Below are 15,707 nucleotides of genomic sequence, written 5' to 3' on the forward strand. Positions count from 1 at the left end.
AGCTTTTCCTTCTTCCTGGCATACTATCATCCACCCATTTGACTTCTCTACAGCCACTCTCTCTCTCTCTCTAGGCTCCATCTTCACCCATTTCAGGAAAGAAAGAAATTTGGTGGAAGCAGTTCAGAGAAGGTCCAGCAATCAACTCCAGAATAAAAGGGTTATCTTTGAGAAAAGATTAGATAAGCAATGCTTGCAAATGGAGTTTAAAACAGTAGAAGTGACTTGAAACAAATAGAAGAACATGAGAGGTTTGAACAGGGTGCATGTGGAAAGGATGTTTTTTTCTCAAGAACGAACTTGGAACTAGGTGTCACGATTTTAAAATAAATTGTTTCCAATACAAGAACAATGGAGAGAATTTTCTTTCTCCTGGGGTGAGATAGCAGGGAGGTGGGCCATGTATCATAGAAACCCTCTTCCTCAAACATCCATTTATAAACAGAATATCTTTGAATAATCTCAAAAGGCAGAGGTGGCTAGATTCTGAAATACCAAAAGGGTAAAAGTTCGAGGGGTAGCCAGCGATGTGGAGCAATCAGTTCAGCCATGATCTTATTATATGGCAGATCAGGATTTTAGGCTAAAATGACCCACCTCTGTTCCTAATTTGTATGTTTGCACGTACTTGTACTATTTCTGCGCTATAAATTTAACTATGAAGTGCAGATGTTTTTAATCACAACACCTGTCAAGTCAAAAACCATCTTTCAGCAAGAAAGTAAAGAAAAGGGTGAATTTTGTTTGCTGTAACTCCAGCATAACAGTAGGCAAACCTGCAGCTTAAGTTGCAAGGCTCCGTACAATTGCACTTTCAATGTAAAGATGTGGTTTTTCTTTGCCGTTTGTTTATAATAAAGCTGTTTGGCAGTCAGTTTAATTTGTATGTTTACAGGGATGTAGGAAATCTGTTATGCCATCCAGCTCCAACTGAGTGCTCCCTGCAGGGATTACATCACTCCTGGCCACAATAAAAAAAATCAACCAAGTTCAAAATGGTCTTTGCATGCTAAAGGTTAAATGATACGATTTCACCACTTATCAATTGCTACATCTCACCTTTTCTGTCTTCCATTGTTATGTGTGCTATTTGTTACAGATCTGCTATTTCCATAATGTTAGCCTCTAATGGCAACCTTTACACCCCATTCTCTGTAACACTACTGCCTCTACCGCCCCCACCAACACCCCCATATGAGACCCCACTTCGTCCCCATCTTAATCTCACAAAGTTTATTTAAAATGAACTCTTATCCAAACATTTGGTCACATGTTGATGTTTTGATGAATTACTGGTCATTATTAACAACCTGAAGAACCAAGGGATGTCTTTCTGCCCCAAATACAACATACAAGTCACTGCTCTTAAAAAGCACACAGGGGAGAGCATAAGTGATTGCAAGCCATTTTCTTCAGTCAGGTTTGCACCCTGTGCAGTGCCACAATGGTCATTATCAAAGTCTCAAATTACATTCTACATGACTGAAATGAAAATGAATTTTACTTGAATTGTATAAAAATGTCCGAAATTGTTCAGGTGTAGCTCACTCATCTTATACATACCTTGAATGGGGTGGAGATGGAGTTTCTCTGGAGAAAAAGAACTGATTGGACATCCATTGATTTTTAGAAGAATAAGAGGTGATCGAATTGAAACTCAAGATCCTGAGGAGATTGGTAGGATGATGCTGAAAGGATGTTTTGCCTTGTGGAGAAATGAACACTGGAATTCAATTCAAAAATAAGGGATCTCTCATTTAAGTTTAAGATGAGGAAGAATTCTTTCCCTCAGAGTAAAGTGGAGGCAGGATAATTGAATGCTTTAAATACAGAGGTTGACTGATTCCCTTGTTGGTGAATAGGTGGGAAATTGAGACCACAATCAGATCAACTATGACCTGATAGAATGGAAGCACTGGCTAGACATACTCATGTTTGTAATTCTTATGGAGATATTGTTATGCATGTTTCATAGCTAATTACCATATTAAGAACATATTTGAAAGGATCGAGGAAAAATTGAATTAATTCAAATTCTGTGGCAATACTTCAATTGGTTCTACTTCTTCGTAAAAACATAAAAAGGGTCATCAGAGGGTCACTTTGGAAATGATGTGTTCTCCCAAGACAACTCCTCAAATTCTTCATTGTTTGTCTTGTGGTAGGATAGGACACACCCAAGGATAATGTTGTCTGCGACACTATCATACTCTCAGTCTGAAATTTATCTATGTCAGACCTATCTGTGGAGAAGTGCTTCAAATTTTGGCACAAGCTCCAAGACATTAATAAGGAGGGGATTGCAGGGTCAACAGAGCCAAGGTTTTCATTTGCCCAAGTTGATGTTTGTTGTGTAAAGTCCAAAAATAGGAGATGGACCACCTTAAGTTAAAGACTGTGGAAGGAGCTGCTGCACTTTCAGAAACAAACCACTGAAACTCAATAAGTTCTGTTTACATATGGCTTTGTTCAAGCAGAAGTGGGGTGTGGGGGAAGATGGGTTTTCAGGGAAGATCTTTGAGATGCCATAGCACATTGGGGGAGTATGTAGAATACACTTCACCCAGCCATATGCTGATTGCACAAACCTACCAGGACCAATTGAGGGGGCCAGGAGTCTTAGCATAATAACTCTCTAGCTCCTGGGCAGGTAAACAAAGAGATACGAACATTATAGAAGCAAAGGGCTTAAGTCAGCACCTTTCATTCTCTCTCTCGAGTAAAACAAACAATTGAAAGTTGGCTAATCTGCCATAATTTGCTTTCAGCTATTGCCTCTAACCAATGATCGAAAGACTAAACAATGTGCCAACCAACCAGAAAAGAACTGAAAGGATGTCGAAAAAGAGATCAAAGATTAGAAGGACTTAAGGGTGGAAAAAAAGGATAAACCACGTGGACTGGGCCTTTTAAAATGTGTTTCCCCAGTATTTTTCACTCCACTCGTAACAGTAATGTTTCTTTTAACATGTCTGCATGAGTGTAGGGGTTCAGAAATGGATTTGAGCTTAATGTTAGGGAGTTCTAAGTTGATCATTCATATTTTATATTTCTATGGTTAAGACTGATTTTTTTGTGATAAATAATAGTTTCTTGTCAATCACAAAAAGCCTGTCAGAATTTTGTTAAACTAAGTTCATCAGACATGTAAACTGGTGAATTTGAGTAATTTGCTTAAAACTTCAACATTTGTGACAACCCCGAGTGCGGAAGAGTTCGGGTATCAGTGCATTTTCAACATGGGTCATGACAAGTGGTGCATGAATTTATTGCTTTAGACTTTGTAGCAGTATTGGTGCTGAATTACTTGCTAGATTGGTTCAAAGGCAGTCAAGTCACATGTAGACCAAACCAGTTGAAGACAGCAGGTTCCTGTTCCTGAAGAGTGAACCAACTGGGTTTTTATGATCATCAACAGTTAAATGATCACTATTAGATTTACTTTTTAATTCCACATTTGTCAAATTTAATTCTCAACACAAACTGAAGTCTTCTTCCAAAGCTGCGACCTCAACCACTTAGAAAATCAAAAGAAGCAGAAGATGTATGGGACTACCACGACCACCTTCCTCTCCAAATGACACACTACCCCGACGTGAAACTACATTGTTTCTTCAATGTCACTTCATCAAAAGCCTGGATCTGCCTCTCTAACAGCATTGTGGGAGTTCTTAGACCCAAAGGACTGCAGAGGCTCAAGGTAGCTGCACACCACCACCTTCAAGGGCAATTAGGGATGGGCAATAAACTTAAATGAAGGTCAAAAAAAATCTTTTTTAGTTCACCACAGATGATGTGCCCACCTCTTGGAAATCCTATTTTTCATTGTGATGTTTCTAATATGCCTTTCCTGAAATTCTTATGAAATGCCAGTCACTGTATCAATACTACTTTATCCCTCAACTTAATTTGCCAATTCACTTTAGCTAGCTCTGCTTTCATAGCCTGATTTAAGATGAAAATACTCATCTTGGGCTGACTGTTCCCACTGGTGGGAACCACTTAATTTCCCTTCTAAGTCACACACTACCTTGATTTGAAACCATATCACAGTTCTTTCACTGCCACTGGGTCAAATAAGAATATGCTAGAAACTTCCCTAAGTGGACAATCAAACTCATTAGAGGCGGATTGCCAACAAAGCTTAGAATAAGGAGGAATACAGAAAATACATTGAAGACAGAAATGAGGAGGAACAATTAGAGTCAGAGTCCATAGAGATGTACAGCATGGAAACAGACCTTTGGGTTCAACCCGTCCATGCCGACCAAATATCCCAACCCAATCTAGTCCCACCTGTCAGCACCTGGCCCATATCCCTCCAAACCCTTTCTATTCATATACCCATACAGATACCTTTTAAATGTTGCAATTTTACCAGCCTCCACCCCTTTCCTCTGGCAGCTCATTCCATACACGTACCATCCTATGTGAAAAAGTTGCCCTTAGGTGTCTTTTATATCTTTGCCCTCTCATCCTAAACCTATGCCCTCTAGTTCTGGACTCCTTGACCCCAGGGAAAAGACTTTGCCTATTTATCCTATCCATGCCCCTCAATTTTGTAAACCTCTATACGGTCACCCCTCAGCCTCCGACTCTCCAGGGAAAACAGCCCTCGCCTGTTCAGCCTCTCCCTGTAGCTCAAATCCTCCAATCCTGGCAACATCCTTGTAAATCTTTTCCGAACTCTTTCAAGTTTCAGAACATCTTTCCGATAGGAAGGAGACCAGAATTACACGCAATATCCCAACATTGGCCTGACCAATATCCTGTAGAGCCGCAACATGATCCACAGCATAGCAAGCGCCTTCTTCACCATCTTATCTACCTCTGATTCCACTTTCAAGGAGCTATGAATCTGCACTCCAAGGTCTCTTTGTTCAGCAACACTCCCTAGGACCTTACCATTAAGTGTATAGGTCCTGCTAAGATTTGCCTTCCCAAAATGCAGTACCTCGCATTTATCTGAATCAAACTCCATCTGCCACTTCTCAGCCCATTGGCCCATCTGATCCAGATCCTGTTGTAATCGGTGGTAACCCTCTTCGCTGTCCACTCCACCTCCAATTTTTGGTGTCATCTGCAAACTTACTAATGGTACCTCTTATGCTCACATCCAAATCATTTATGTAAATGACAAAAAGTAGAGGGCCCAGCACTGACCCTTGTGGCACTCCCACTGGACACAGGCCTCCAGTCTGAAAAACAACACTCCACCACTATTCTGTCTTCTACCTTTGAGCCAGTTCTGAAACCAAATGGCTAGTTCTCCCTGTATTCCATGAGTTCTAACCTTGCTAGCCAGTCTCCCATGTGGAACCTTGTCAAACGTCCATGTAGATCACATCTACTGCTCTGCCCTCATCAAACCTCTTACTTCTTCAAAAAAACTTAATCAAATTGGTGAGACATTATTTCCCACGCACAAAGCTATGTTGACTACTCCTAAGCTGTCCTTGCCTTTCAAAATACATGTACATCCTGTCCCTCAGGATTCCCTCCAACAACTTGCCCACCACTGACATCAGGCTCACTGGTCTATAGTTCCTTAGCTTGTCCTTACCAATCTTCTTAAACAGTGGCACCACGTTTGCCAACCTCCAGTCTTCTGGCACCTCACCTGTGACTATTGATGATACAGATATCTCAGCAAGAGGCCCAGCAATCACTTCTCTAGCTTCCCTTAGAGTTCTTGAGTACACCTGATCAGGTTCTGGGAATTTATCCACCTTTATGCTTTCCAAGACATCCAGGACTTCCTCCTCTGTAATCTAGACACTTTGCAAGGTGTCACCATCTATTTCCCTACAGTCTATATCTTCCACATCCTTGTCCACAGTAAATACTGATGAAAAATACTTGTTTAGTATCTCCCCCATTTTCTGTAGCTCCACACAAAAGCTGCCTTGCTGATCTTTGAGGGGCCCCATTCTCTCCCTAGATACCCTTTTGCATTTAATGTATTTGTAAAAACCCTTTGGATTCTCCTTAATTCCATTTGCTAAAGTTATCTCATGTCCCCTTTTTGCCCTCCTGATTTCCCTCAAGTATACTCCTACTACCTTTATACTCTAAGGATTTACTCAACCTATCCTGTCTATACCTTCCAAATGCTTCCTGCGTTTTCTTAACCAAACCCTCAATTTCTTTAGTCATCCAGCATTCCCTATACCTACCAGCCTTTCCTTTCATCCTAACAGGGATATATTTTCTCTGGTTTCTCGTTAACTCATTCCTGAAGGCTTCTCATTTTCCAGTCATCCATTTACCTGCGAACATCTGTCCCCAATCGGCTTTTGAAGGTTCTTGCCTGATACCGTCAAAACTGGCCATTCTCCAATTTAGAACATCAACTTTAGATCTGGGATATCCTTTTCCATCACTATTTTAAATCAAATGGAATTATTGTCGCTGGCCCCAAAGTGCTCCCCCACTGACACCTCAGTCACCTGCCCTGCCTTATTTCCCAAGAGAAGGTCAAGTTTTGTATCTTCAGAAAATTTTCTTAGACACATTTAAATTCCTCTAGAGTATGGCAGTCCCAGTCTACGTTTGGAAAGTTAAAATCCCCTACCATAACTGCCCTATTATTCTTACAGATAGCTGAGATATCCTTACAAGTTTGTTTCTCAATTTCCCTCTGACTATTAATGGGTCTATAATACAATCCCAATAATGTGATCATCCCTTTATTATTTCTCAGTTCCACCCAAATAACCACCCTGGATGTATTCCCAGGAATATCCTCCCTCAGCACAGCTATCCCTTATCAAAAACGCCACTTCCTCCTCCTCCTCCTCTCTCGCCTCCCTTTCTATCCTTCCTGTAGCATTTGTATCCTGGAACATTAAGCTGCCAGTCCTGCCCATCCCTGAGCCATGTTTTTGAAATTGCTATGATATCCCAGTCCCAAGTTCCTAACTATGCCCGGAGTTTGTCTGCCTTCTCCGTTAGGCCCCTTGCATTGTAATAAATGCAGTTTAATTTATTAGTCCTACCTTGTCCCTGCCTGCCCTGACTGTTTGACTCTCTTCTGTTCTCAACTGTACCAGTCTCAGATTGATCTCTTTCCTCACTACCTCCCTGGGTCGCACCTCCCCATCTTAGTAGTTTAAATCCTCCCGAGCAGCTCTAGCAAATTTCCCTGTAAGTATATCAGTCCCCTTCCAATTTAGGTGCAATCCGTCCTTCTTGTACAGGTCACTTCTACCCCAAACGAGATTTTATTCTGAGGGTACTGAATCCATGGTATTCTTTACTGCAGAAGGTTGTTGAAGCTGGCTCATTAAATATATTCAGGGCTGAGATAAACAAATTTTAATCTGTAAGTGAGGCAAGCATTTTGGTAAAAGGGCAGGAAAACAAAGTAGAGAATTATCAGCTTCATGATCTGATTGAATGCAGGAGCAGACTTGATTGACCAAATGGGCTACTTCCACTCCTATACCTTGTGGTCTTATCCATTAATCCTGAAATTCTCTTCCAAACAAAAGTGCGGCCATACCTACTCCTCAAAGACTGCATGGAGTACATCTGCACATGACTGTGACTAAGATGGGATGAGTATGCTGTCTCTCTCTTGTTCCACTGCTCCTCAGATTACATTAAAATTTAACTGTCTTAACCTGCTTTGGCTTGAAGAAAAGAATATGTGGAATATTAAGAATACTGTTGATCTAGTATTCTAGAAATAGACAGATCTCTCGACATTTGCCTCCAAGGTCATGGCTTCAGTAACGCAAAGATCACTTGGGGCTGTGGGTGCTTCAAAGGCACTAGGTCATTCAGGGGGAGAGGCTTCAAAGGAACAAAGATTACTCAGGGTATGGCTCCAAACACAAGAAACTTTGAAGGTGGCAGGATAAATGCGGAGAAGTATTAATAAAGCATAGTATCCTCAGCTTTAATAAGAAGGGCACAGAGTACAAGAGCAAGGAGATGATGTTGAACTTGTACAAGGCACTGGTTGGATCTCAGCTGCAGTATTCTGCACTGAGAGAGTACCACTTAAGGCAAATGTGAAGGCATTCGAGAAAGTGCATAAGCAATTTACAAGAATTGTTCCAGAAATGAGAAATGTCAAGAAACTAGATTGAAGAAATTAGGACTGTTAACTTTGGAGAAAAGAAGGCAGAGAGGAAATTTGATAGAGGTCTTCAAAATGGAAAGCTAGATTGCAAGAAGCTGTTCCAACTAGTGAAAAGAACAAAAATTAGAGGGCATAGACTTAAAGTGATCTGTAAAAGAGGCATGATGTGAGAAAAAAAAACTCATGCAGCAAGTAGAGAGGGTATGCAATGCACGAGGACCACAAGAAACAAACAGGAGTTTCCTCTTCCATTCAACAGGATCATGGTCGATCCAACATACCTGAACACCCACTTACCTGGCCTGTCCCCACGACCCTTGATTTCCCCTACTGATAAGAATCGCTCAATCTTAAATATATACAAAGAGTCTGCTCCCACAGCTGTGTGGCAAGTAGTTCTGACACTTAATCCTCAGATGAAATTCCTCTGCAGTCTTCAAGTGGCACTCCTTCTTTCTGAGTCAATGCCCTGGCCCATCATGAGGGGAAACATCCTCTCAAACTTTACCCTATCAAGCCCATTACAAATCCTATATGTTTCAACTAGATGACCTCTCATTCGTCTAAATTCTAATGAGTCCCATCGCAAACTGTTTAACCGGTGCTCATAAGACAATTTCTCCATACCAGGAGATCATCTTACAGGACCTTCTCTGAACTGCATCCAGTGAAGTAATATATTTCCTTAAAAAAGGGGACAATGCTACCCTCACTACTCCAGATGTCTCACCAGCACTTTGTACAGTTGCAGAAAGGCTTCCCTACTTTCATACTCAAATCTCCTTGAAATAAGGGTTCATATTCCATTACCATTTCTGATTACCTGCTGCACTTGTGCACTAGTTCTCTGTCTTTTGTGTACAAGTACCCCCAAGTCTGTGTTGTTGCTTTCTGCAGTTTTTCTCCATTTAAATAAACTGCTTGGATTGTGGTGGAGGCAGGTTCAATTTCGGCATTTGAGCAGGCATTGGATGATAATTTGGACAGATATCGTGTGCAAGGTTATGAGGCAAAAAACACAAGATTGGTACAAGGCTACAATATTCATTTGCAGAGCTGGTGTAGGCACAATGATTGTACGGACATCTGCACTAACAATTAAGATTATGTGAAGATTACCTTGGGGGCCAGACACATAAGAATATCTAGCAACCTGATAAGGTATCTATGGAGAGGTTAGAATGAGTGTCAAAGGTTAGTCATCTAACATAGATGGGAGGAAGCTTTTCTCACAAGGCACTGACTCTGGTTAAACACAAAGTTGGAGAAACTCAGCAGGTCCAGCAGCATTTGTGGAGACAGAAACAGAATTAACATTTCAAGTCCACTATGACTCTTCTTCAGAAGCTCCAGAGTTCTGAAGATGACTCACTAGATTTGAAATATTAAATGTTTCTCTCTTCAAAGATCTGACAGACCTGCTAAATATTTCCAGCATTCATACTATTTTACTTTTATTCAAGTTAGGCTAAGTCATTAAGAATTCCACAGACTAACAGCCCTCTGGGGTAAAATATTCTTCAGGCTCAGGAGGGTATATCAGTAAAGGAGATAGGGGTTATGAGCAAAAGGCAGTGAAGTGGAGCTGAGGATCATCAGGTCAGGCATGATCTCATTGGGCTGAACGATCTACTTCTACTCATACATCTTATCTTGTCTAATTAGTCTTCTTGTATGGGTCCATGCCCAAATAGATGATACTCCAAACTGGAACTACATTGCTTCTCTTTCAAAGTTGCATGGATAAAATTCCCTTTCTAATTGTACTGTCAGTAGTCCTGCACCTTGAAGACTGCAAGAAAGTACTATTATCTTCTCAAGGCCAATTAAGGCTGGGCAATAAATTCAGGTCTAGCCAGCAATATCCATCCAATGGATGAATAAACAGCCAGCTGCAACATGAGGAAGAGCCTTCTCTACACAAGTGGCCAGGAACACATCACCTGAGTGTGGAAGCTGCAGATTCAAGCTGTTTTTCAGAAAGGTAATTTAAGTACTTGAAGAAGAAAAAAAACCTGCAAACCTACAGGGAAAGGGCTGAGTAAAATAAGGTTATTTGCTTTGGTTGGGCTAGTAAAAAAACAAAGAACTAAATAGCCTCCTCTTGTAACCGTTCTACGAAGACAACCTACAAGTCAATCATCTTCCATAGAGGTCAATTATACATATTCAACATAATCATTACTATCAGGCCGCAAGGACGCCATGTGCCAATACTTAAAATAAGATCGACTCCAACAATGTGGGATATGGGCCATTTAAAAATAAGTGATCCCAGGAAATATTTGCTGTTGAACGGTTACTCCGCATCGTAACTGATTACTCTGGAACATCTGCATCTAAATTTGGCCCGTCCACGGATTTACTTACTCCAATTGTTCGGATAAATGTGTTTCGATAACAGCCAGTAAAACCGGTAGAAATCAGTCTGTTACCTGAAGGCCCTGACCCAATACACTGCTATTCCCCCATCTCCTATCACATACTGCAGAGCAGCAGCAAAAACAAATAGGGCAGTCAATCGGAGCACACTAACCCCACAAACACTTATCAGAACCTAAGCTAGTCAGTAAACGCCTGCAACACCAGAACAAAAAAGACAAACCCTCACTCACCATCCTGCACACTTCATAGCCACATCACACTTCCGGCAGGTCTGGAAGTGACGCACTCCCCTTTCCAGCCGATTGCCTTCTCAACGCTTTCTTCCTCCTCGCGTTTGCCGGCGGTTGGCGATGACGTTACACACAGTATCTTCACACGGGGCGGGGCTCAGGCTCAAGCGCATGTTTGTGTGAAACGTAATCGGACGTGGGCCGCACGGCGCGAGGCGCTGCGATTGGCTGGACGTGTGGAAGGTTCTGGGTGCGCTCTAATGTCGCTGTGAAATTAACCAGAGAAATGAGAGCAGAGCGCCGGCGGTAAAGGGAGGCTCACTGTTTAAATTCAGTGCACTCAGGCCGAGTCTGGTCATTAAAGGTACAAGTCGTGAGTTCAGGTTGTTTACCAGTTTGTTGTCATGAACTCTATCCGACATAAGTCCGACTGTTTGATCCTGGATAGTTTGACTTCACATTTTATGAAAACAAGAGTTTATAAACGCCCTTTAACGTGTGGAAACTGACAGCAAAATGTTTTGAAGTCCACGAAATTTCCGACTGAAGACCCTCTTTCTTTAAATAGCTTTAGATCAGGCAGAGATCATTCTGCCCATCTTGTAAATGTTGGCTATTTGTACACCTTTGAAGGAGTGGGCCTTGTCATTTAGACCTCAGAGGAGTTTGGCAGGCCACTTAAAACTCTGAAAGCATCCCTAGTTTTCAAACATTACTATATCCTGCAGATCTTCTGTCCGACAGTGTCAATCAGTGTCATTTTTAAATACAAAGATGGCAGCAATTGTATTTTCATTCAACAAAATAAGTAATGTAAAATCAAGTCACCAAAATACAGAAATAAAAATAGAAATGCTGGAGAAATTCATCAGGTCTAACAGCTCTAGAGGAGAAGATTAAACTGTTTGGGTTCTGAGGAAAAGTTACACTGACCTCAAAACATTAACTCTTCCTCTCTCCACAGATGCTGCCAGACTTATTGTGCTTCTGCAGCACTTCTTTTTGCTTAACATTTTCAGCAGCCACAGTGTTTTACTTTGAGCGTCAAATACAAAAATCTGATGAAACCAAAATACTGTGGATTCTGGAGATCTGAAATAAGAACAAAAGGTGCTGAAAGAACTCAGTAGGTCTGACAGTATGGCTGATGAAAGAAAGTTAATGTTGTTTTGAGCCCAATTATGACTTCTGAAAAGAAGGGGCTGTAAATGATGGTGTTTTTATAGTATTGATGAAGAAGCAAGTGGAACAAAAGTAAAAGAATGGAAGGAAAGAGTCCAAGATGGACCAGGTGAGAGCAGGTTGGAATTTAGAAGCAAAATTGATGAATTTTTCCAGTTCTGGATGAGAGAAGGAAGCAGTGCCAATGATGTTATCCATTTTGATTAGATTAGACTTAGATTAGACTTACAGTGTGGAAACAGGCCCTTCGGCCCAACAAGTCCACACCGACCCGCCGAAGCACAACCCACCCATACCCTTACATTTACCCCTTACCTAACACTACGGGCAATTTAGCATAGCCAATTCACCTGACCCGCACATCTTTGTGACTGTGGGAGGAAACCGGAGCACCCGGAGGAAACCCACGCAGACACGGGGAGAACGTGCAAACTCCACACAGTCAGTCGCCTGAGTCGGGAATTGAACCCGGGTCTCTGGTGCTGTGAGGCAGCAGTGCTAACCACTGTGCCACCGTGCCGTGTACTGGAGAAGGTGTTGTAGGAGGAGCACAAGTTGAAAATGTTTCACAAATCCCATAAAGAAATGGGTATAACTTGGACCTATTAGGGTACCTTTAACTGCATCTTTGACTTCTAATTTAAGTTTTTTTTTAAAACTTTGAATAATTTAATAAAAATATGATGGTAGACATTTGATGAATTGTATATTCAGTGTGTTCTGGTGAAATTACAGTTAGTAAAACATATTTGATAATTTTCAAACTTAATAGCATTATCAGGATTTAGGTTTGTACTCTTTTCTCACTAGATATTTCTTTTTTATTTCACTCATGGGATGTGGGCATTGCTGGCTGGGCCAGCATTTATTGCCCGCCCCTAGTTGTCCTTGAAAATGTGGCGATGAGCTACTTCCTTGAACCACTGCAGTTCACGTGGTGTCGTTGACCCACAATGCCATTAGGGAGGGAATTCCAGGATTTGATTCAGTAACAGCAATATATTTCCAAGTTAGGATGGTGAGTGGCTTGAAGGGGAACTTGCAGGTGGCGGTGTTCCCATATATCTGCTGTCCTTCCCTTCTGGATGGAAGTAGTCAGGGGTTTGGAAGGTGCTGTCTAAGGATCTTTTGGTGAATTTGGGCAGTGGACCTCACAGATAGTACACACTGCTGCAAATGAGCACCGGTGGAACATGGTGCCAATCAAGCAGGCTGCTTTCTCCTGGGTGGTGTCAAGGTCCCTGAGTGCTTTTCATTCTTTTAGGCAATTGGGAAGTATTCCATCACGGTCTTGACTTTTCCTTGTACAAAATAGAATATCATTTATTGTTGCGTGGATAGGTTTTAGTGAGACATGAAGATAGTGGACAGACTTTGGGGAGCCAGGAGATTCCTAGCTTCTGACCTGTTCTTGTAGCCACTGTGATTATGTGACGAGTTCAGTTGAGTTTCTGGTCAAAGTAACCCCCAGGACGTTGATAGTCAGGAATTCAGTGATGGTAACACCATTCACTATCAAAGGACAGTGGTTAGATTGTCTTTTATTGGAGATGGTTATTGTCTGGCATTTATGTGGTACAGATGTTACTTGCCAATTGTCAGCCCAAATCCAGATCTTATTGCATTTGAACATGAACTGTTTCAGTATTGAGTCACAAATGGTGCTGAACATTGTGCAATCATCAGCAAACATCCTCACTTCTGACATTACAATAAAGTGAAGGGCAGTAACCAGAGAAGCTATTGTGTCTTCTAGTTCGTGTATGTTTGAAATAATCACAGTTGTAGACTCAAAATGAAGGAAATTCAATAAACATTTCATACAGCTGCATATGTGGCTGGAGTGCAGTTGCTCAGCACCTAACTGTAATGCCGCACTATGTTACCCTGGGTATTTGTATAATAATTTCTTGCTCTTTATGAATAACATACTGTCCCTCTTTCTTTAAAGGAAAAACTACTATATATTAAAACTATAGCTGCTGCAAATGTGTTGCTGGTCAAAGCACAGCAGGTTAGGCAGCATCTCAGGAATAGAGAATTCGACGTTTCGAGCATAAGCCCTTCAAACTATACCAATTATGACTTTATTTTATATTGTGTATCAAACAACCAATTTTTGTAATGTACTTTTCCTAACTGAGGAAAAAGGAAGACATATCAGGAGACTGGAAATGTTTGAAATAATCAAACCTATCAGAACAATTTTGGGGAGCACCTGGACAATCTGAGAAAAATTCAAGTCAAAATTGGAAGATATATATTCAGAGATTTTTTTTTCCCAGGTTGAAAGCTCTTCAGAGGCAATGAGTTCAGTGACAGTCCTGAAAATGGTTCGATGTTTGGTGCTGGGATCAGGGTGTAGGTGCTGACAAAAAGAAGTGTCTGAGTGATTAGAACTTGCAATTCTTAAGTCCTACCAGGGAGAGAAAGTTCAGATGAAGTAAGTGTGAAATGAACAGTGCAATGTGGCATGCGAGAAATAGGCTGAGTACATGAAGGTAATGAGTGAGCTTTAATGTGACCTACTGAGCTTTTCCAGATCTTTTAGAGTTTTATTTTCAGATTTCCAGCATCTGCAGTATTTTGCTTTATGTTTACAGTCTGCTGTACTGGGTTTTCTCAATGCAGTATTCATGGTATCGCTTCTGGGTAAGGGTGTTGAGCCTCCTTGGATTTGTCAGTCATTGCTCTGTGAAGAGGTAGAATGCAGTGATGTTCACGTTGTTCCTGTTGTGTTGGAGTCATGCTTGATTTTGCTCATGTTGTTTTATTTACAGGTGATAATGTTGATGCTGCATGACTTTGTGGGTGATGCTGTTGATGTTATGTCACTAGTTAGTGAGCTTTTTTGAGCTCAGATGGAGTTTAAGTGTGGACTCTGTTCCTTCTCATTTGCTGATTTGTTTAGGTCCCAATAATGTATGATCTTGAAGCCTCAACTTCACAAAGACCTTTGCTAGGTTTCAGGTTTACATGTTGGATCCTGCACATGTAAAGTTTATCCTGTCCTGTCAACAATTCAGGCAGGGACTTAACATATTTGTGGAAGGGATGACCATCTTCTACTTGTGGGACCTTCTATTCTTTCTATCAGTGAGTTGTCTTACTCTCTTCAAGAGAGTAAGCATCCTCCTTGGCAGGGTGTTATATGTTTTCTTATTCACTAGCTCTGCATTTTAATCTTTGTCAGCCTATAGAAGTATAGGTCAGAATGGCAGTAAGCTGAGGTTTGGATTCTTCAGTAATTTTGTGAATGTTCTGTAGGCTGTCTTAATACAACACAGTTCAACTTGATGTCCCTTTGGGTAACATGTTGAACCGTTACTCCTCAGCAAATTCATGAAATTCTTTCGAGATCAATTGGGTTCCACTGTTGCATATTACTGATTTAGAAATCCTTTGTTCTGCAGACAGAATTTGACCTGCTGAGATTATTGTAGGTCATAAGTCTTTGATCCTTCAGATAAAAGGGAGTTTTGAGTAGTAGTCTGCAACTACAGGATACCATTCTTCATTGTCTTAATAAATCAGTTCCCACATATGGGCAGAACTGGAGTCTTTTTTAAAATCATTCACGAGGTGTGGAATTAGCAGGCTGGCCCAGTATTTATTACCCATCCCTAATCACCCTTGAGCTGTCTTTTTAAACCATTGCAGTCAAAGCAGCGACATAGTTCCAAGTCAGGAAGGGAACTTGGATGTGGTGGCATTCTGTCTTGGCTTTTCTTCTACGTGTGTCTGTGCATCACCCACTGTTGTACATCCACTTCTTATCCCATTCGCCTGCCAAATGAGTGTCAATCCCCACCAATGGAACC

At 41.2% G+C, this 15,707-nt stretch overlaps 2 protein-coding genes across 4 annotated transcripts in view; one reads left to right on the forward strand and one right to left on the reverse strand.

Moving 5' to 3' along the window:
• Positions 1-10,804, reverse strand: part of tmem167a (transmembrane protein 167A) — a 32,244-nt gene extending 21,440 nt beyond the window's left edge. Inside the window, exon 1 of the mRNA XM_060844058.1 lies at positions 10,705-10,804. Coding sequence (XP_060700041.1) covers positions 10,705-10,707 — 3 coding nt within the window. The 5' untranslated portion in view covers positions 10,708-10,804. The remainder of the gene's footprint in view (positions 1-10,704) is intronic.
• A 111-nt stretch (positions 10,805-10,915) lies between these two features.
• xrcc4 (X-ray repair complementing defective repair in Chinese hamster cells 4) overlaps positions 10,916-15,707 on the forward strand; it is a 381,970-nt gene continuing 377,178 nt past the window's right edge. For all 3 annotated transcript variants that reach the window (XR_009645997.1, XM_060844072.1, XM_060844079.1), the window contains exon 1: positions 10,916-11,068. The gene's annotated coding sequence lies outside the window, so the exon portion shown is untranslated. The remainder of the gene's footprint in view (positions 11,069-15,707) is intronic.

This window comes from Hemiscyllium ocellatum, chromosome 2 (assembly GCF_020745735.1).
Source record: "Hemiscyllium ocellatum isolate sHemOce1 chromosome 2, sHemOce1.pat.X.cur, whole genome shotgun sequence".
Lineage (NCBI taxonomy): Eukaryota > Metazoa > Chordata > Chondrichthyes > Orectolobiformes > Hemiscylliidae > Hemiscyllium > Hemiscyllium ocellatum.